This window comes from Gopherus flavomarginatus, chromosome 10 (genome assembly GCF_025201925.1).
Source record: "Gopherus flavomarginatus isolate rGopFla2 chromosome 10, rGopFla2.mat.asm, whole genome shotgun sequence".
In the NCBI taxonomy this organism is placed as follows: Eukaryota; Metazoa; Chordata; order Testudines; family Testudinidae; genus Gopherus; species Gopherus flavomarginatus.
This window is the reverse complement of record NC_066626.1, coordinates 49,915,472-49,938,242: the sequence shown is the minus strand read 5'-3', so window position 1 is coordinate 49,938,242 and position 22,771 is coordinate 49,915,472. Positions and strand designations below refer to the sequence as shown.

The window sequence follows — 22,771 nt, the reverse complement described above, 5'->3', positions numbered from 1 at the left end:
TTCTTGGCTTGCCAGTACTATCGTTGAAGGAGAAACAACGCTATCTTTTTTTACCCTTTTGCTACACTTAAGTGTTTAGGAGGCAATGGAATTTAGAGAAGCTTCAGCCCCTCTCAAACTTACCACTGTCATAAGAAAGTGGTAAGAGATCTTAAGGGTTACTTCTAATATGGAAGGTACTTTATTATAGTAAGGAAAATAGTTATCTTTTCATATCCATTCAGTTAGGGATGTACCCCATATTTTTCAGAACTGGACATAAGGGCACACCACTCTACCAGTTCAGTAGTAGATTTGTGCACTATTCATCTAGTTTCTCATTTCTTTTAATATGCAATGATTGTTTTTGGATTGTGCTGAGTACATTGTAGGTCCCTCTCGGTAAAATCTGCAGCCGCTCTTCTGCAGAACTGGCTGAACATGGTCCCTACTTCTGTGCATCTTATGAGGCTCATCCCAATGGCTGTGGTTTGGCCTGGGAGTGACAAAAGTATCAAATGCTCCATGCCTTTTTGATTGGGGTGGACTTTGAACTGATCTGGGCAACAGTCAGTCTTCGGCCATGTCTACATCTAAAATTTTGCAGCGCTGGTTGTTACAGCTGTATTAGTACAGCTGTATAGGGCCAGCGCTGCAGAGTGGCCACACTTACAGCAACCAGCGCTGCAAGTGGTGTTAGATGTGGCCACACTGCAGCGCTGTTGGGCGGCTTCAAGGGAGGTTCGGGGAACGCGAGAGCAAACCGCGGCGAAGCTGGTCTCCTTTCCCGGTTTGCTCTCTCGTTCCCCGAACCCCGAGCAAGCAGGTCTCCTTCCCTGCGGTTTGCAGGGTGGTTCGGGGAACGCGAGAGCAAACCGCGGCGAAGCTGGTCTCCTTTCCCGGTTTGCTCTCGCGTTCCCGAACCACCCTGCAAACCGCAGGGAAGGAGACCTGCTTGCTCGGGGTTCGGGGAACGCGAGAGCAAACCGGGGAAGGAGACCAGCTTCGCCGCGGTTTGCTCTTGCGTTTCCCGGAACCACCCTGCAAACCGCAGGGAAGGAGACCTGCTTGCTCGGGGTTCGGGGAACGCGAGAGCAAACCGCGGCGAAGCTGGTCTCCTTTCCCGGTTTGCTCTCGCGTTCCCGGAACCACCCAGCAAACCTCAGGGAAGGAGACTTGCTTGCTCGGGGTTCGGGGAACGCGAGAGCAAACCGGGGAAGGAGACCAGCTTGATTACCAGAGGCTTCCTCAGGTATGCTGGGATACCTGCTTATTCCACGGAGGTCAAGAAAAGCGCTGGTAAGTGTCTATATTTGATTACCAGCGCTGGATCACCAGCGCTGGATCCTCTACACCCGAGACAAAACGGGAGTACGGCCAGCGCTGCAAACAGGGAGTTGCAGCGCTGGTGGTGCCCTGCAGATGTGTACACCTCCTAAGTTGCAGCGCTGTAACTCCCTCACCAGCGCTGCAACTTTCTGATGTAGACAAGCCCTTCCTGGGGATTAAGCGCTAAGCACTTCCTCAGAGACTAGTCTATGGGCTTCTAAATCAAAGTTCTGGAGAGCTAAAACTAAAGTTTTGGTGCATAGCCAATTGCTAGCTTGTAATATACAGTCTACCAAATTATTAATTGGCTGAACACTTATACTTGTAAAATTTTAGTTTTTTTTTATAAACTGTTTTCGGTACCACAAATCTACTTTAAACGTTTTCAGTGTAACTGTCTAATCCTTCAGTGTCTAAATGGATTTTAGAACTTGCAAAAGTGTGCTACTTTGAATCCTACTGAATCCATGTTCACTCATATTTCTGCCACAGTTGAGAAAGGAGTTGGGTAAGGTCCCAGTGCCCCCCTCAGAGTAAAAATCCAAAATGGTTGTCAGTTGAGGTTTCCTTTTCAGTGTAATTTGTCAAGTAAACAGACAGTGCTGTGTACTTGTGTAATTTGCAGGTATTGGTGTAGCTAGTAAAATGCTGTAGTGAGGGTGTCAGGGAATAGAGGAATGTTGTCAGTCAAGGAAGCCTATAAGTTAAGTATGGTCAAACCCAGTAATTATACACAGTTGTCAAATGACTATATTTTAGCACTAGTAAGACAACCAGTATATTTTCCCTACACTGTTTGTGGAACACAATTATGTAACATTGTAATGCAATGGTAATTTGAATATCTAAAGTTACATTTATCACTTACATTAAGTCCTTTAGGACAGTTTTGCAGTGGGTTCCTCCCCTCTCACATGTAAAATTGTGCTCAGATTCCTGGTACTAACGCTACTAATTTTTGTTGGGTTTAAAACAATCCTTTTAGGTCATGCATTTACCTTTAAGGTAGTTAAATTGTACTGGTTAATATGAAAACACTCAAGGGCTCATCTACACAAGGCATTTGGGAAAAGCGATACAGAAAAAATTAAGAATAACTCTGTCTTAATATAAGCATGTCTACGCAATGGGATTATTATGCACAATACAGGATGTGATTTCTAAAGTGCATCAATATGTCACACACTTAACTAGTTCACATAAACCCTGCTGGTATGTACTAACAGTTCCCCAGTGTGCTTTAGCATAGTATACTATTTGAAACAGTACTTATTCTGGAATAACTCCATGTGAGGACAGTCTAGAATAGCTATTTTTTAAATCAATAGTCTTATTCCTGCATCTATGTGTAAACAAGCCCTAAAGTGCTAGAACTGGAAAATGATTCCATGTAGGAGTTTAATTTTTTTAAGTGTCTTAAGTTACCATTCAAAATATCTAGCACAATCTAGGGAGCCACTGATTCTGACAAATTTTTGTGAAACTTTTATTGTGACAAATACATTATAGTTTGCAGGATTTCCATGTAACTTCTTCCCTTGGTGGATGTAAAATGTTATCAAATCAGAATAAGTTTCAAGTCATGCATGCCAGGACAAAGCTTTAAAACATGAACTGAAGCCATGTCTACCCTATGGGTACTATAGCAGCATAGTTATGCCAGGATAATCCTGTAGTGTAGATACAGTCTATGGCAGTAGAAGAGCTTTTTCCATTGCTGTAGGAACACTATGACTTCATCTACATTAGCACTTTTGTTGGTCAGGGGTGTGAAAACCCCCACCCCTGACTGACAAAGTTTGACAAAAGCTTGGTTGTGGACAGCATTATGTTGGCAGGAGACACTCTTCTGCTGACATAGCTACCGCTGCTTGTTAGGGATGGCTTAATTATTCTGGCAGGAGAGCTCTCACCTGCCGGCATAGAGCAGCTACACGGGAGACCTTACAGCAGTGCAGCTGTGCTGCTGTAAAGTGTAGTTTAGACAAAACATACCTTCTCGAGCGACGGTAGCTAGCTCAATGGAAGCATGCTTCCATTGACCTAACTCTATTTACGCTAGGGGTTTTATCAGCATAGCTGCATTTCTTAGGGGTGTAACTTTTTCATACCCCTGAATGCTGTAGCTATGTTGATGTAAATTTTAAGTGTAGACCAGGCCTGAATGGTCAATGTCTGTCTGAAGCTGGAAAGGGCATGAACAATAGCTAAGAGGTGTGAACTGCCCAGTCATCTGAATTCAGAAGCATGCTGCTACCTAAGGAGGGTGGTATTATGGCAGTATTATTATTTGGGAGAGGGGTGATAGTGGATCTTCTTGTGGATTAGTACCCTAGGCACAGATTGCCTTAATTTAACTCTGATGTGAGTGCAGGTGGTAGTACAGAATGAGGCCCTCTCTATCTTCCCCTTTCTCTGCACACCTAAGTAGCGTGTTGTGTCCTTGTCCTTGCACACATTCCTGGCATAAAGAAACTGACAAAGTTCATGCCACTTTCATGCTGCTGCTTAGAAAGCACTACAAGGATACCATCCAGAATAGAGAAAGGAAGAGAGCTGCAGCAGTGCAGTAGCAATGTACATTAACTTTGAGAGTTTCTCAGCCCACTTTTTGGACCTGCAGGAAGTGGGATAGAACACTGATAGTACTTTTAGTCCCTTGGCTAGACTCTTCAATCAGGTGTCTAGCCAACTGAAGTAGAAGTGTCGATGCTGTAGGAGTAATGCATGGCTCTGTGACACAGGAAAGTATTGAGGAAGGGAGTTTAAAAAACCTATTTGCCTTCCTGCCAAAGTAAAGTCTGTGGCTAGATGGACTGAGGGGTGGGGAAGACCTCTAAGAGGTGGGGGAAAACGTTAAACTGGGGTAGATCTGGTAGGAAAAAATGTGAAAAACCAAAAAGCAATTTAGCCAAGACCTAGCAGAGAAAAAACAAAAGTTTCTTAATTTTTTGTTTGAGGGAGATTGATTGTATTAGTAATCTGCCTCAGTATGCCATAGGTAACTAATGCTTTACACTTATTTGGCATCTCTTAGCAAAGGGTCACCAAATGACTTATAAACAGGTGGTAGTGAAGTATTATCCTTATTTTACAATAGGAAAGCCAAGGTAAAACATGATGCAGTTTACCTTATGGTCATATAGTAAGTTAATGGCAATTCTAGAATTAAAAGAGGTCTCCTGGTTCCCAGGCCTGTGCTTTAAAAATCGCTATATAAAGCATGTGTGCAGTAAGTATTGATGACAAACTTAACATACCTATCTGTTGTTGCATTCTATACTACCAACAAAAAAAGGGGGGGGAAGGGAAAATAACTTTTGTCTCATGTAGAACACTGAGAATGGAGTCTAAACCTTCAAGGATTCCTCGAAAGATATCAGTTCAACCCTCCAGTTCCTCCTCTTTAAGTGCCAGAACATTATCTGGAAGCAGAGGAAGCAGTTTAACCAATGCATATCATACAAGAGAATCTTCACTGAGACTGGATTCTGGATGTCAGGTAAGGCATTTTATATTTGCTTTTAGAAGTAACACCTTCTAATATCTGCCTCTTTTGAGCAGGATTCTTAACAAGATTAATTTCTAGGGCACTATAAGGAGGAATTTCAACATGTTTTCTCACACAAACAAGATAAATACAAAGATTTGGCCTTGCTAGTGGTAGTGCTTTGCACTGCCGTGAAATGGCCTAGAGTCACTTCGTTTTACCATCTTTCCCCACCACTGCTGGTATGTAGCATTTCAAATCAGTGCCTGAATAAGGAACATAATGAGTCCTATGCATATATTTTGTCTATCAGGATGGTGATTATAGTGTAGGATCTTGAAGGGAAGTCTATTTAAGTAAAATCAGGATCTTCTGGCCTTACAGGGAGGTGGGGACCATAAGTTTTAGTATTGCCAGAGCACAGCATTTTAGTTATAGATAAGTGTAAAATGTCTCAACTCTAAAAATGACAGCACAGTTAATAAGCTATACCTGATCTGTTGTATTTAACTGTTTGTTCTATCTGAAAGTTATATGGCATGAATGAGGATATAAAGGAGTGAGATGGCTTTCAGGCTTCAAGTCATTCTGCCAGCACGCTAGCAGAACTAGAGATAAAAGCATAAAAGGTGCTAACTAGAACATTCTCTGTGAAGGCAGAGTTATGTCTAGAATGCGGTGCTTCAACACAGTATACTAACAGTTGATTCATTAGCCCTTTGTCATGTTTCTCATTTTAGTTTACACAAGTGTGTAAACAGACAATACTGTACATAGTTATTTCTATCTAAATACATATGAAACAAGCTGAATTTAAAGGCATCTGTATTGATTTATATTTTAAGTTGTATTAATATGAAGAATCTGTTTGGTCCACACAATTGTACTTAGGTTTGTGTCCCTCCTGTATAATAAGGTTGAGCGCCACTGTCTTGAACAAGACTGTGTTTAGTAAACTAGAACACACTTTTAAGGATTAACCTGTATATAAGTAGATTTGGGGGAAGTCTTAGATGCAAGATATTGGCCAGTGAGTTTTCATGTTACACTTCAGTTAATGATTTGACACTTAGATTTTAATAAAACTCCTCTTATGCTATTCAGAAAAGAGATTTTCTAAATTCCTCTTAGAAAAGAAGTCTTGCAAGTGTTAATGAGTACTTATAACTCACACAGAGTGCTTTACAAAAGTGGAGAAACACTTTTTTTAAGATGTGGAAACTGACTTGCTTGGTGTGTAACATCAGGTATGGCAGAACAGGGAATAGATCCCAAGTCTAACTCCCAACCTGATGACCTGTATATTGGACCACACTGCCTTGGCTCATCTAGTTATCATGGACCAACTTTCTGTGGAAGTGCACTTTTGGGACTAAGACCTGGCTTGCATAGGAGTAGTCTTTTCCTTATCAGGGAAGTTTTTACAGTACTTGCTTGGCTTCACTTCTGTTTAATCCTCACTGTCTTGTCTAATAGTTGTTTCAGTGATTAACTCAAATGGGGAACACATCAGTGCTATTCCTTTTCTAGAAAAGGAAATGTGGAGGTATACAGCTGATGTAACCTTCCTTCAGTTGGTAAAGAGAATGCTAGCTGTGACTGACTGAAAGTGTGTCTATTATCTATCCATCTGATAAATGAGGCATACATCCCTGTTTTCTAAAACCAGATGGCTAAATGGTGTGAAATTTTACACAGGATTGCTTTTTTGATGCCCTCTTAATTTTGTGTGTAGTTCCTCTTCATACATTTTTATGAAAGAATGTTCTGAATTGGGTCTCTGAATGCTTTTCCTCAAATATTACCAAGCTTTATGTAGAGAGGCAGGTGGATCTGATGCAAAGGATAGGGATTGGTTTTTAGAAACTTTATTTAGGGTCATTTGATTTAGCCATTCATACTATAACAGAATTTGTGCTGTACACACAAGGTTGGTTGATGGGGTTGCTGAAAGAGCCTGATGCACATAAAACTTGAACTAGCAGCCACACTTCGATTTCCGCCCTTTCAGCACAGAAGGGGAAAAAAAAATTTTGCTGATAACGTGTGCCATGATGATCACTTACCACTCCCACTACTTCTAAATAAGCAGGTCCACTTCCCCTCCCAAATTAAACACTAAAAACCTGGGAAATTAATATACAAAATTTGTGAAAGATAGGATTACTGTACACAGAATATTTGACACAAACCCACAAAAGCAGGGAAGTTAAAAGTTAAGCCACCTAACAGTACATACCCTGTATTCCACTCACAAGCACACACCTAACCATTACCAAAAGTACCCTATATGACGACACTAGCTCTGCTTCCCTGCCTAGGGATGCCAGCCTATCATCCCCTCCTTCTACCCACAACCCTCTACCAAACTCCTCTCTCCAAACACAGACAACTACACCATCAAACATCCACAACTGCTGTTGATGGGGAGAAGTAATTGGGTAAAAGGACTTGTGCAGAAAGTTTAAAGGTAAGCAGAATTAGGGTTTTGGTAGGTGGTCAGTGGCATATGATTTAGTTGCAGTAATGGTAAGATGTGTGCCTCTGGGTGAAACAGTAGTTCTGTTGAATGGCTTAACTCTTTTTTGTGTTCGGTAGTCAGGGTTGCAATACGCGTGCACCAAACAACTCAGTAGGTATTTTTAATATTTATACTGTAGCATTTGGAATCCCTAAGGCTTGGGTCTTAGTTGTGCTAGGCCATGTACAGGTGATTAAGAAACAGACCTCCTTTACCACAGAAGCAGTCCATAAAAAGAACATTTAGTTTTCTACCTTCCTCTCCTCATCCATCTCACCCTGAAGTCTTCAAAAGTACTCATTTCAGACAATTCTGACCTTTCCTTTGAGGGTCTACAGAAGTTACAGCCCTCCTCTACACATCTCTATTAAACTGTCCCCAAAAGCTTAGAGTTTGTAGTGCAATATATCTGTCCTAGCACTGCTCTTAAGACATTTTGGTTTACATTGAAATGGAGGCGTTGTCTTACAGTGGAAACTATAGAAGGAGACGAAAGTGTGGTTTGTTATGCTTCATCTTATCTTTTTGGTAATTTAGCAGCATTAAGACTCTATAAATAGAAGCACCCTGAAACTACTTTTAGTTACTCTCTTGCTCTGAAAGATGACGACATATACAAGGAGGAGCTGGAAGGATCCAGGGCTTTACATTCTTTCCTAATTTGCAGCAGCTTATTTGTGATGGATGCATTTTGCAGAAGCTATAGGAACACATCTAATTAGTATTAAATATCACAGGTAGAGGGTTAGCATTGGATTTTTTTTTTTTTTTTTTTTTTTTTTTTTTTACACAAAGTTCTTAAACAAATTGCTTGGGGGAGAAAGCAATGCTTAATTTATTAAACAAATTAAATCTTGCAGGCCATGATTTATGGTGTTAAAAGTAGCACAGTTGGTGGAGATTAAATCCCTTAACATGTTAAACTTTCTTAGGTGTAAACAAGAGAACAGATGCTTATTCAAGGCTAGCTGGGTCAGTTTGCCCTGGTCACTTGGGATCTGAACCCCTAAGCAACACCACTTGGCTCTTTGCTCCTTGAGTAACTGGGTCACATAAGTCTGAGTCTGCTCCAACAGTCAAACTAAGAAAGCAGGTCTTTTAGCATAGGCTCAGGCTCCAGAATCCAGAAGTCAGATGTTCAGTCCCTGCTGACTGTCCATCCAGGAACATTGTGTTACATAAGCCATTTCTTGAATTTAGTTTTCTGAGTGCTAGATCATTCAAGTTACCATGTATAGCTCAGTAGGTATATATAGCCATGTATCTTTCCTACATTCCTGTCTTGTATACATGACTTTCCAGGCATATTGGATGCAGAGTATGGCTTATGCGTAGGTTAGAACATTTTCAACATGTTCACTCATAGTAAGGCTTGAACTCCTGAGCTCTGCTGCTAGCTATACTACTGATTCATTACATAGTCATGGATCAATCACTTGCCTCACTTCCCCTTAAAATAGGGATGATGCGTATGTCTCTACATGTAGAACCAACCATTTTATCAGTATTCATGTGGTGCCGAAAACATATTAAACTTAACATTTTTAGACAGATTATTTCTAAACAAATTAAGCGATTTTAGCGATGACCTATTCAGTTTTTGCCCTTTCCTTGGTTAAATTGGAATACTATTCTTGATTTCATCGTAACACTCTAAGGTCTGAAATCCAGGGGCAAAGTCTACATTGTATGAATTTTGCACTGAGTGTCAATGAAACTTACTGCAGACTTCATGTGTTGGTACTTAGATACACCTCTACCCCAATATAATGTGAACCAATGTAACACTAATTCGGATATAAAGCAGTGCTCCGGGGGGGCGGATCTGCGCACTCCGGTGGATCGAAGCAAGTTCAATATAACACGTTTTCACTTATAATGCAGTAAGATGTTTTGGCTCCTGAGTACAGTGTTATATCAAGGTAGAGGTGTTTAGAGCCAAACTATCTCTGACAACAGTTTGTCTCTTCTCATGTGACCTCAGCTGTCTAAGGAATTTTAGGAGCAGATTCCAGTGTTGCTACAGGTACAGATTTCAAGTGAGCAGGTAAACTGAGTAAGATCATCCTGAATAAGTAGTAATAAATATAGCCAAATAGGAACAGAACTGACAGGTTTTTGTCACTTCAAGATTGAGTCTGAAACCTGATTCGAACAAACTACTACTAAGAGCTGCTGCAGCTGCATAATAAAATTTACCTTCAAAATGGGTTGCGGTGTCCTTTTTTAAAAAAATTGCATAACAGGTAATGACCTTGGAATAGAATGGAAGAAAATTACACCCACATACAAAATTCTTAAAATCCAAGAGCATTCATAATTGAAAAGCGTACCTCATAATAGGAAAATTTAACTTCGCAAGGCAGAACAAATCAGAAGAGAAGAGTTGGTATAGTGTAAATTTTAATGGAAGTAGCCAGTAATTTAAGACCATCCATATAGGTACTGTAGTTTTCCCAAGATTTCAAATAGATTTTACACTTTGAACTAAATTGGATGTTAACGGCCTATAGGCATGACATGGTTAACAGGCTAAAAGTCACGCCAAACAAAGATGCACTTGTATCGTCCAACTGTTTGAGGAAGAATGGAAATAATTTGACAGTAGTAAATGATCTCTGTGTAGTCTAAGTGTCACAGTCACCAGGCCAGTGCTCTGGAACTACTCCATACAAAGCCAGTCAGGACTCTGGTGTAGCATGCCTCCTCTCGGAGCGTATTTTTACCAGGGAAGAAGCTTCCTGGGTCTGACCTTGGAGCATTCAGCATCCCTTTCCTCCCTGTGTGCTTCCTGCAACAAGTCCGCCCAGGCAGGGCTCCTGGGGAAGCCAGAGGGCCGTGCACCACAACTTCTGCAGTGAGCCAGCTTGTAGAACAGAAGGGTTTCTTAGTTGACAGGAACACAGTAGAACAGAGCTTGCTATCACAGGTATCAGTGACTTTCGGCCAAGTCCATGGTGAGTCCTGGGCCAGACAGCCTGGACTCCCCCTCTTCCAGTCTCCCCAAGCAGACTACCAAGCTACCAGTGATCTGACCTCCAACGTCCCCATTCTTCCTCCTCAGCTTTTGCCCTGGAAGCAGGACAAAGATCACCTGGTCACACACCCCTCCTGGCTCTCAGATTACAAAGTGCACTGGCCATAGCATACACAGCTGGGCAGCCTCACCTGCCCTGAAGGCCTCTGCAAAAGTTGCACCCATTTTCCCCCACCGAAATACTGGCGCAGTACACAGGGAAACAGGTACACACAGTATTAGTATAGGACAGTAAGACACATGCAGCCTAAGATGAATAAAACTCCACTTCATCACAGTAAGTGTCAGAAGAAGTTGGTTTTACATGATTTACAGTTTTAAATGTAAGACTATAAACGCAAGTTTGGTTTCTATTATACAAACCTTTCATAAAAGTTTTGCAAAACTTGCAAGCAAAAAATCTTAAATCACTTTCCTTTCCTACAAATAAGATTTTTTTTTTTTTTTAAAGTGAGTTTCTGGGAGCAGCTTTTTTTTTTTGACAAAGACACTGATTTTTGTGCTGCTTTTTAGGGCCTACTAAAACCACTTTCTTTGTTTAAGGAAAAGCATTCTAACCCCCCCCCCCCCATCTTTTTATGTAGTGTTCCTGCTTTACTCACTCACCATTCAGTTTGTTTGAACTGCATAGTATTTGTGAGAAACTAGGGTAGGACTGTTTGTTCAGCACCATAAAATAAGTGCTGTATGTCGTTTACACCAGCACTACATAAACTTAAGTGGGAACATAAGAGAAACTGCAACTTCTGGTTTTGGTAATGCAACAATTTGATTTAAAAAAAATAAAAAAAAAAAATCACAAATTCCAGCATCTCTCCTACTATACTGAGAAAAACCCTTTAACGGGAGTTCTTAAAATTAGGAAAAAATAAACCAAGACTTAAAGAACCCTTAAACACACACTCCAATCTTGGAGAACATTTTCTAAGATTTAGCCTTGAGATTGTGGTTAAACAGTTGCAAAAAAGAAATCAGAATACCCCTTTACAAAACTGTAAACACTAAAAAGTCTCTACCTTTGGACAGAGTATGGACAGTTTCTGTCCCAAATGTTGTATTGCCACCCTCAGTGCTGAAAATGTCGTGAGCTGGAGGTCAAAGTGGCATTTTCAAGATTGTGTGTGAAGCCTGGGGACTAGAAATCTTAACATTAAAGCTGAAATTTTCAGGTTTTCATTAGCTGGAGGATAAAAGAAAAATATTGCAAGACTTGGCAAGAGGCAAGTGACATGCCTCAGTAGAAGTTATGAACTCATGTAACTGACTTTTTACAAAACAAAAGCACAGCTGTTTCTTAAAGTTGGATAATTTCTGGATTTCCCAACTATGAGAATAGTTTGATTTTAAAAACTTAATTTTGAAATTAAAAGTATTTTAGAAAGTGATTCCAGAAGCTCATCACAAAAGGAGTATTTAAAAGATTAAGCTTCCCATAGCCCTTTGAAATTATTTAAAGTGGATCTTAAAGAAAAGCTAATAAACTTTGTAATGTTTTACATATGGAAGTAAACATTATGGATATCTTTTAGAAGGAGTAGCTTAATAAAAAAAAAAGGACATGATTTACTCCAGATATCGACATGGAATTTAACTTATAGCATGAAGTTAACTTTCATACTGCGTCTCCCTTGAGGAAAAAAGGCTGTGTTTCTATTTAAATAGATTGTCAGGTGTCATTAGAAATGGCATTTGATTTTACTCCTACTGAATTTATTGGAAGTTGCCTCTTAAGTGATGTTGATACGGAACCTCAAGAATGTTAACATTGTTAAAACCTTCTCTGTACTAGTTGATCAGAGTGCCTAGAAATACAAAGATAGTAATTTTTGTATTTCTCCAGAGTGTGATGTTCCAATCCTATTACCGTTAACTTCCCTATTTGTCCAGAATATGGACTGCAGCCTTTGGATGTGTTGGGAGGATGGAAATACAAGAGTCAAATTAGTTGCAGCTACTGCCATACACTAAACTTTTCCAGCAATTCGAAGAACATTTTGTACAGAAGTTATTCAGCCAGCAGTGTTTTGCAAAGCTCCCATACAGAACTGTCTTCAATATGCATGCCAAAATAGCTGTTTATAATTTCAGTCCTGTTGCGCAATGTTTGGTGAGTCAGCTACATAGATACCCAACTACTAAATTTTTTTCTCAGAAAGTAAACCCTCCCCCCCCACAATGGTGATTTGTTATGTTTTGCTTCCAGATGGCACTGTAGGCCTTCTTTGGTAGGGCTCCATATAATTGCACTAGAGTTGGGTAGCAAACCTACAAAGTGAAACTTCTCTAATGTATTCCCTGAGCAAGGGGATGGAGAGTCAGGATGCTATCCTTTACTCCTCTGTAGAATATATTTGAGGAAATATCAGAGAGAAGTAAGGAGAAGAGAGGCAGCAGAATAGGAGGGAAATGGTTGTGGCCTGAAAAGAAACAAGAATAAAGTGAATTTGACGTAGATGTTATGTGAAGTGTTCTTACAGTAACAGCATTGGTTTACTTTGCTAATAAGCCACATTACCAATTTAATTGACACACTGCCCTCCCTTGTTTCATCTGTTTTGTTCGGGCAGGGTTTCTTTTAATCAGTGTGCTATTCTGTTGTTAGTTCTTGAGAGCGGCAAAAAATGTAATTCATCATCCTGTTCGGTGTTAAGGTGAACCAAACAAGTGTAGTTTTGTCCTCTACTACTGCTTTGGTGTAGAAGATGCTCTGTCTTGTGTTTAAGAAAAAAACAAAGTGTTACTCAAGAATAGCAATAGTCGTGTCACACCACAGGAAACTTAACTTAAAAGTTCCTCTTTCCTACCCTCAAACGATGAGAGGGGGGTGTAGAGACTTCAGCTTCCTTAAACTGACAGAGTTCTGCAGTTTGGGTTACAGCTGCATGTGTGACAGCTATTCACATCTTCCAGCAAAAGGTTTGGGTCCTTGCTTCTCTCAGTACAAAAATCCATTAATAACTTAATGTCAGGGAGGAATCTGAGGCAGCAGAAAAATGAGAAAACTAATTCGCTACCTCCTTTCCCCACCCTTCCAAAAATTACTAACAAAACAAAGCCCACAAACCTTTGCTTAGCAATTCTTCTTAGATTGATCACCTATAGCTTAAGTCCAAAACACTTAAAGATGGAGTGGCCTGCTTTAATTTTGAAGTTTCCTGACTCTTGGTGCCACCATCGTAATATGTACTCAGTCTTCACAGAGCATGACTACAAAGGCCATTTTTTAAAAAAGTTACATGTAATATGCATGTTCTCTAGGAATCCAATCTGTTGCATAGTTCCAGTAGAGACTGGGGAATTGGAGAAAGAGGAGAAGCTCATGAAACTCCTTGGAAGCTTACTAGTTCCTCTCCAACTCGCTGCTCGGGGACACTTGATCGTCCATGGTCTGGAAGATTTTTGGGAAGCAGAAGCAGATTGGTGAGATTTGATAATATATAAAAATATATGGGAAACAGAGGTTTTAACTTACAAATCTTCCAGGTCAAAAAACCCGCTAGTAGGAATCCGCTGCTATGATGCTTAAAATAAGTTTGGTAGACTCAAGTTAAGAGTGACGGGGGAGGATGGGAAATAAGAGGACTGGAGTTGTTAACAGACATTTATACAGCAATTATAAGAGAATGATGTGAATTAGATTTGTTTTAGATTAGTTTACAAATAAATAGTTAAGGCTAAGATTTTCATGGGCAAACAAAAATTCACAGAAGCTGTGACCTGTCTGTGACTTTTGCTGCTGCAGCTCCATGGTCTCTCCTGCTACCATGGTGGCTGGGAGCTGCAGGGTCCCCCATCCCCGCATGTGAGGCTGTCATCTGTCACTGGAACCCTGAGGAGGCTGTTGTTGCCTGTTGCAGGAACCCACAGGGGGACCTTGAGGAGACTGTTGCCTTGTTGCTGGAACCCTGCTGGTTGCATACTTTTAAAATGGAAGCTGAAATTTAATATTGTGACTCCAGGAACGAGGGCCTGAAGTATCTGCCTTCATCTGGGCCTGGTCTCCCCACAGAATTGAAGCTTGCTATTTATGACATTTTATGCACAATACTGAAGTCAAATGTTTTAAAAAAGTTAGCAGTAAGTCAGGACATTGGACAAGCCATAGAAAGGTCTGTGGCCTCTTAAAATAGTAAATATTTGGAAACTTTGCCAAGAGAGAACAAGTTTAAACAGGGTTTCTTCCACCAATTTAAAAAGGTGAAGGTAGTCAGAGTGGGTGAGAAAACAAATGTGGGGCTGCCAACCTTCAAGGGAAATAATGGTGAAAGACTGTGCATGTAGTCAAAGTGCAAACTTCCTGTGCTTATAAGAGGCCTGTCCCTGTAGTTAGTAGGCACTGCAGGCTTTTCAAATTTTTTTCTTAAAGTTTAATTGTTTTTTTCCCTAAAGTGACTTTTGAGCTGCAGTGCAAAGGAATGTTGTACCACACAGTACTTTCTGAAATTGTTGTTTTTAGGTTAGCTTCATTGAGCAATGTGTGTGATTCAGTCCGATTGCTAAACAGGGTTATGAGTCCTGTTTTGTATTTGGTTTGGGAAGCTAGTTTCTACTTTTTTTTTAAAGTGACAGGGAGGAGAAATGTCTAGTACAGCTCCCAGTCATAAAAAGTAAGAACAGGTGCTTTGCCTAAACCCTATATAAAAAAAGCTTTTCCTTAACTCTCTTCAAATACATTTTGAATTGTGATTTATAGGGAGGATCTCCAGTAATTAGGACAGGAAGGTAAAGTATCAAGGCAAATTGTAACTGGCTGACCCATGAAGTTATGTTGTTCTGGTTACACAAGTCTTAGTAAAACTACATGTATGCCTCATTTCCTCAGTGCTAATGATTCTCTCTTAACTTGTATTAGTGACTAGCAGTCAATTGTGATCTACTGCTGAACATGTAACTTGCGGTTCAGTGTTATGACAAATTATAATCAACATTTTATCCATGCTCTTGGTCTTCAGAAGCAAGAGATTTAACTGCTAGCCTGAACCTATAAGTTTAGGTTGCTAAAACAGATATTTTTCCCAAATTAAAAATACGATGAGTATTAAAAGATGGAATTGAGCCATTAAAGCTATTAACTGTAAAGGCTATTATGATCTTTACTGTCTTTTAAAAATGTAGACAATATGAAAAAAACACTTTGCTGTGACACCTTCATGTATTCAAACATGGCTTAGTGACAATGTTCTGCATCTCAAAGGGAAATGCTTTTCAGTGTTACAAAACAGGTAGTGTAGTGGGGAAGGGAGTTCTTAAGAAAAATTGATTAAACCCTGGGGTTGGAAGGAGAGGTTGGCAGGGGAAAAGGAGGAGTTAATTAAGGCTACTGGCATAAGACCTAAAATACAGCTAAAGGACTATTTTTACTGAATCCTTTTAACTGTTTAACCAAGTCATATGCTTACTCTGAGGTAAAATTAGCAGCTTTTCTATAGCACTCATAGTATCTGTGCACCTTTTCCACATTGTTTCTATAAGCAAATTAGTCAGTGCAAATTGTCTTGCTGACTTTACCTGTAAAAGCCAGCTTTAAAATATCTACTTGTATATGGCTAGAAGCAGCTTGGTAAAAAGCTTAACTGAAACTTTCATAAGTTTTTATTTATTTATTTTTTAAACACTCAGTCCACATCCGCCTCCTCTCCTCTTTCATCTACTTGGTATGGTGAATCCGAGAGAACTCAGGGAGCACACTCAAGACTACATAACCAGCAGCGGGATAGTGATTCAAAGAGACCTAAGCTTTCCTATACATCTACCTCTTCTGTGAGAAGTAATGGCTTAAATACAGTTTCAGGTAAGAGATGCATTACTAGTGCTAAATAATATATATAAAATGTAGTTCTGAACATCAAGCTTTTACCAAGTTGTAAATATCCACTGATAGTTTTGAATCTAAGTATTTAAAGCCTCTCAAACTTTAAACAGTAGAAACAAAGTTTTCACAATTTTGGTGTCTTTATCAGTCTCTAGGAAAATATTAACTTAGTGTTTTGAAGAGACCACTGTATTAAAAATCACTTATTTCAGTAGAAAACATTCCTGTTTAAAGGTGAATGGAGTGACTAAGATAGGACTCTGACATTTTGGTTAAGGAAGAAAGTCTGCAGCTGTTTATGGATGCAGTTTGGCACTAAAATTTAACAGGTACGCAAGAGCAGTAGGGCATGTGGGAGCAAATTCTTCCCTGTATCCTAGCTCTGCCTTTCACACAACCCTGAATACCCCAGCTGGCCGAAGTACTATGGGTAGAGGTGGAGCTAGAAGCAGAATCATCTTTTTTTTTAGCATGGGCTAAAGGTGGCCATCTTTACAACAGAGTTTTCAAGCCAGTATTAAACAACATGGAGCTGATATGATTTTAGATTGTTAGGAGAATGCTTAATCTAACTACTGTTGGAGTTAAGGTTGTAAATATGTATCTAGAATGTGTCTGTGGGGTGGGCATAGAATTTAATACTCAGTTTAAGTGTAGCAGCTAAAACTAAAGTTGAAGGTAAATGTAAAAAAAAATTAGAAAGTTATGAAAATACCAAACAACCTGAAGTATGATCTTATTACTCTATCCTCTCTACTCAATATTTGCATATCTTCAGAACAGATTATGAATTGCATGCCATACAGCATCCTCTCAGACATTAATAAGTTTACCCTCAAATCTTAGTACACGTATGCCACTGACTCTATTTACTCTGATTTGAGAAGACCAAGAGTTCTCCTCTTACTCTTCATATAAACTAGATTTCATTTTAGCCTTTATCTCATCTTCCCAATATACTTCTGTCAAGTCAGATATGGAGTCATTTTAAAACCATGTATATTCCCTGTTGCTGTCTTCAGTGCTTTGATTCCCAGCAGCTATAGAAACATTAGCTTGTGCCTACATCCAAGGTTATACAACTTAACCGAAGATGGATGTGATTTAAGGTGGCTTCAGCCAAAAGTGAGAAGCGATAGTATGGATTTTAAGAAGGTCACAGAAACCAGGGATCCTGGCCAAACCACCAAGATATCAGAGGTTTGATGTATCACACTGACCTTACCTAGGAGAGAATAATGGGGCAGAGTTAAATTGGCTTGGGGTACTTGGGTTGTTTTGCCATACTTCACAGTATTTTAGAATTGTGGGTCTGGGTAGGGTTGTTGTAAGCTTATAACGTTAAGAAAAATCCAGTGTTAAACACAATGAAAGTGTTCTGTTAAGACTTTCTTCTTGTATAGAAGTCCGTATACACCACTTTATATCCTGCTGAACACTGGCAATTTAACAAAATGATTGGATTCTACTACCTTGCTCCCCATCTCCACTTTGATAATACATTGTATATTCAGTACAACTCATGGCATCATTGACCATCTCTGCTTTTTGCGGTCAGGTGGGAACTGCAAGAAACCATAAGTGATTACAGATTCTGATCTTACAAACCCCTTTGCACGTAGAAATGTCCATTGTAATCTGGAGTTTTGCCCAAAGGATTGAGACAATTACTACACTGACTTGCTCGCAGATGAATGGGCTGGTGCCCTCATTTGAAAACTCTTGACTGGTGACAGAAAACAAAATGGAGAAGGCAAAGGCTCTCTTTGTATAGTATTGATGCTTTGCAGCACATGTTTGTAATGCAGCTTCAGAACAGTATTTGGTGTAAATAGTGAAATAGCTACTCATAATAAAGCAACATTAAAGGTCTAAGGAATATTTGATCCTTGCTTTTTTAGATTTGGCTGGTCCTCAGACTGAAGTAGTGTGTGTTGTTAAACTGTATTTCATTCAAAAATAGTATAACCAATGTTTAAAAGAGCCACTGAAGAGCACATTTCTTAGACCAAATCTGAAATACCTATCTCCTGCTTAGATGCTGAAGCTGTTACAAAAAATAAAATTGAAAAACCACTTGCCATTTAAAAAACTTTTTTTGTACTGTGAGCAAGAGCAGTTCAATTTTTTTTCAGTTACTCATGGACTGAGAAAGTGTTCTGGGAAAACAAGTTTTAAGAAGCCCCTTTAGTATCAGTGCAATTATGTTGTAATACACCAAAGCAAATCAGCTGTTTGAGTAAAACTGGTATTGATACTTTTGTGATAGTTTAAAAATTTCAGTATCAGTAAAATTAATACAGAGTTCTTTTGTTTTTAGATTCCTCCTGGAGGTATAATCAAGTTCCTAGATCTTCGTCAGTGGTACTCAGTTCTCTGGGAACTGAGCTAGTGAGAGAGAGGAGAGAGCTAGAAAGGAGAACAGATCCATCTGTTAGTAGTCTTGTGGATTATAGTCACAGGAATGGTGACTTTACATCTTCAGCATGTATGTATTATGCAGCTGAAAGCTTGCAAATGCATAGGTTGTGTGTTTGTTATTCCTTTAATGTTTCATGTCACATGTAAAAATCTAACAAATCTATTTTAATTTATAGCCTGTTGGTCCTCTTAAGTCAACTGGTCAAACATATGGATAAGAGTTGAGCTTACTGTCTAATTGCTGAACAGTTCTATCTAGATTCTGATTTGAAAATGCCTTGTATGCATTTAAGTATTTACACCAAGCTGCAGGGATTTGTTGAACTGAGCTCTATGTTAGTGAAAGATTATATTGCCAGCAAATTTTCAGCAAACCTCTCTGCTCCCTCAACTTCTCAGCCTTTTCCAATGAGAGGTTTGTTTAACTTCATAAGTGTTCCCCAGTGGATGGAGAATAAGTATAAACAAGGTTATTTGACTAAGATATCTATACACAGTGTCCCTCTTTCCTAACTGGTCTCTTGCCTGAGAGTGGATCAGCTCAGATCTCTCACATGTAGCCCATTTACCTGCCCAGAGGTTTCTACCATGAATCTTTGCAAGAGGAGAATGTGTTGAGAAAACAAGTGCAGAACTAAAGTTACAAGTGAGTAGCTATTGGCAAATGGAGTGCACACACAATCAGCTTGACAGACTTACCTATAAGCACAGAGTTTTATAAAAAACTTAACACAGACTAATATGACTTTGGGGTTCAAAACAATCTTTGGACTTGAATATTAAGTAGAGAGTATATTTTAACAGAATCACATAATCCTTATGCCTGGCTTTCTGGTTTGCCTTTCACACTTTCTTCCTCTTTAAGCTGTTTTGGCCTTGTAGAGCTACCCTAACCTATCCAAGGAAAGGCTCCTCACATATCCTTATCTTACCTAGTTCACCAGTGCTTTAATGGCATCTTCATGCAAAACTCTGCAGAATTCCCATTCTCATGGGTAAGGGAAAAGGAAAGATATAGGCCCTTATTCTGCATTGTGATCTGAGTAGTCTACTGTGCCTGCATAAAGACTCTTTCAGGTCAGTGGGGCTTCCTGCATGTACAGATCACAACATAAGATGGGTGCCTTAGTGTCCAAGGAAAGGAGCTCTATTTCCCTGCCAGTGGTAGCTTAGCATTTAATAGCATAGAAAGCTTGTTATGGCCACAGTTGGGCAAGGAGAGCTATTCAGAAGGATCCCTGCACCTGTGCAGAACTACTTACTTCAAAGGGGTTCTGCCTGTGCAGTTCTCCTTCCAGTTTCAGAGCCTGTGTATCATGAAATGTCATGCAGTGGATCAAAATGCTATACTATACAGGGAAACATTTGACTCCAGTTAATAAATTCCATTTTTAAAAAACAAGGAAGCAAAATAGTTTGTTTCCTTACCTAGTTACTTCTCTGTTCCTCCTTTTTTAAAAAGATTTACTTTCTCCCAACCTTTTTTTCCTCTAAGGAAGGAGGCAATCTATCTTCAGCTGTGGCTGCTGGTCTTTTGGGTCTCAGACATAAAACAGGAACCCTGGTTCAGCTGCTGTAATGTCAAAGAAGTTGCCCCAGGAGTTAAATCCTTGTTGTGGCTGCACTCTGAAGACAAGCTGCAGGATCTGAAGAAATCATGCATCTAAAGAAGCAGCAGATGGATGCTGGGGAAGGGGCACAAGCAAATTAGAGGACTCAACAATAACATTTTAATTGGCTGGCTGGATCATATGACTCTGTTGAGCCAATTGACATCTGGATAGTAAACTGAGCAACTGCTAGCAATAATACTAAATAATTAGTCATATGATCCTGTCTGAGCCAGTTGGATGGTTGAGCCATTGAACAGTGAAATAGATTTTGAAGAGTCAGAGTTGTTAATGAAAGTCAATGTTAGTAATATACTTGCTAGTTAACAGTTACTCTTAGTATAACCTTTTTTACTGAGGGATTATTGAAATTGTGGGTTGTTGTGTTGGTTTTTTTTTAACTGTATTGGAGATATTTGAGCATTTTGTTAAACAAGATGCTCTCTTTTTTCACTGCATCTGATTATCATTCATATTGAAGTTGTAGTACATTTTAAGATCTCTAACTGAAGCTACTACTACTAAACTTAGTAGCGGCCACATAACCTTTGAGTAGTTTTTGAAACTACAGTTTTTGTTGTCTCTTGTTTTCAGGTGTAGTTGGGATTAAGTATTCTACAAAGCTCTTATACTCCTTTTTTTTAATACTGTAACTATATCTGAATGCCTTTATTTTGAGAGAGGAGAAAATATGCTTCATATGTAAATTCTGCATTCTAGACGTATTTTAATGACTGTTACATTTGTCACTGAAATTATTAGACTGATCTGAATATTTACTTCAAAAGGCCCAAACTGGTTGGAGATTGAAGAACAGGTATTGAATAGAATACTGTTTATATATGCAGTTTGCTATTAAATAAGTATTGTGCTTACATAATGTCGGTTGACAGATACTATTTTTAATGTTCATTAACTTGATCCCTCCATACAAAGAATGCTGAATCATAAGGTGGTAGTTTGAATAAAATACAGATGAGGATTGTGGGGTATGTGCATCTGCTATTGACTTAATAAACTGGTTTCAGTTTATCTGGAATCTACTTAATAATGTAATCCTGTTCACTAAGAGAACAGTACTCAATTTAGACTGTCTACAACCTATCTTGCAAACTTTTAAAGTCTTTAAAAGTGAGTACAACATAACCCTAGACTCACTGTAATTGAGTTGGATAACTTTTAAATGACACTGTACACTGTCTCTTTCTCCAATTCTTCCATTGTAGATCTTCAGGATAGACCTGCCTCTTCATATGCACAGGGAGCGAGACCAAAAGATAATTCATTGAGCACTTTGAGGCTGAATACGTCCATGAACCGCCAGTTGCCTTCTGAACATGACTCATCTTTATTCTCTGGAGTCTCTGGCAGGAGCTCTTCAAGATCTAACTATTCTACAAGGGAAACGGAATCTTCCCAAAGGAATATACAGCCAGAGTTTACCCACATTGCCATTAGAGATGAAATTCCCTCCACAAGCAGCACTGAAAGAGTTGCGTCTCAAAGGTCGCTTAGTGAGCCTCCAGCAGATACTGAAGGAAGGCGTACAACTAGACAATTACTATCTCGTTTAGCTTCAAGTATGTCATCTACATTTTTCTCACGGAGGTCTAGCCAAGACTCATTAAATGCAAGATCATCAGATTCTGAAGATTCATGTGTAGTCCCAAGAGTTCAAACTTCAACCCAATCTAGCACTAATGCAACTGCACGTCCTGAAGTTCCAGGCATTCAGACACCTGAAACTTCTCAGGGATTTAGCTTCCTTAGACGAAGATGGGGCTTATCAGGTGTTTCACAGAATCATAGTTCTGATTCAGATGCTGAAAGTTACAGACAAGAGCCTGAAAGTAGAAATACAGGATCCTGGTTATCGTCATCTCTAAGAAATAGATGTACACCTCTGTTCTCCAGAAGAAGGCGAGAAGGAAGAGATGAATCTGCAAGAACCTCTACCTCTGAAACACCTGCTAGATCACTGCACCTCTTTAGGAGAAGAGAGTCTAGCGAAGAGACTCCTCTTGAAGCACAGAGCAGCTCCCCTGGGGCTGCTGCCAACAGACCACCAACACCAGCAGTATCTAGCAATCCTACAACTACTGCTTCCACATCAGATGCATCTCACAGTAGAAGTAGTTCTGGAATATCAGGAATTCTTCCCGGCTCTTTATTTCGGTTTGCAGTGCCCCCAGCATTAGGGAGCAGCATATCTGACAATGTTATGATAACAGTAGATATTATTCCCTCCGGTTGGAATCAGCCTGATGGAGAAGAAAGTGACAAGTCTAAAATATTACCTTCAAGAGATCCTGAAAGACTCCAGAAAATTAAAGAGAGGTAAATCAATATGATATTCCTAGTCAATAAAACATAGCTGAATGGGTTAATAGACTTAATGAGACTTTTCTTTAGAGTTTATTTAAAGGGGCCTCTTATTTTGAGATAGTTGCAGTTCAGTTCTTTGGCACCTAAAATGTCACTTATCTTCAAACTTGTTTTAAACTCCTTTTTCAGGTTTGAGAACTATTTGTCAAAGGGATTAAAATTTGGAAAAAATGCCATATACATGTAG

At 39.4% G+C, this 22,771-nt stretch overlaps 1 protein-coding gene across 9 annotated transcripts in view; it reads left to right on the top strand.

The window, feature by feature from the left end:
• Positions 1-22,771, top strand: part of MARCHF7 (membrane associated ring-CH-type finger 7) — a 36,704-nt gene that overhangs the window by 2,059 nt on the left and 11,874 nt on the right. For 7 of the 9 annotated variants that reach the window (XR_007776473.1, XR_007776472.1, XM_050969231.1 and 4 more), the window contains 5 exons: positions 4,642-4,810; positions 13,615-13,776; positions 15,976-16,147; positions 18,489-18,656; positions 21,426-22,536. Coding sequence is in view for 7 of the 9 variants with exons in the window: in XM_050969231.1 (XP_050825188.1) it covers positions 4,652-4,810; positions 13,615-13,776; positions 15,976-16,147; positions 18,489-18,656; positions 21,426-22,536 (1,772 nt within the window). In the remaining 2 variants the exon portion in view is untranslated. The remainder of the gene's footprint in view (positions 1-4,641; positions 4,811-13,614; positions 13,777-15,975; positions 16,148-18,488; positions 18,657-21,425; positions 22,537-22,771) is intronic. The other 2 variants (XM_050969229.1, XM_050969230.1) reach the window with 1 other exon arrangement.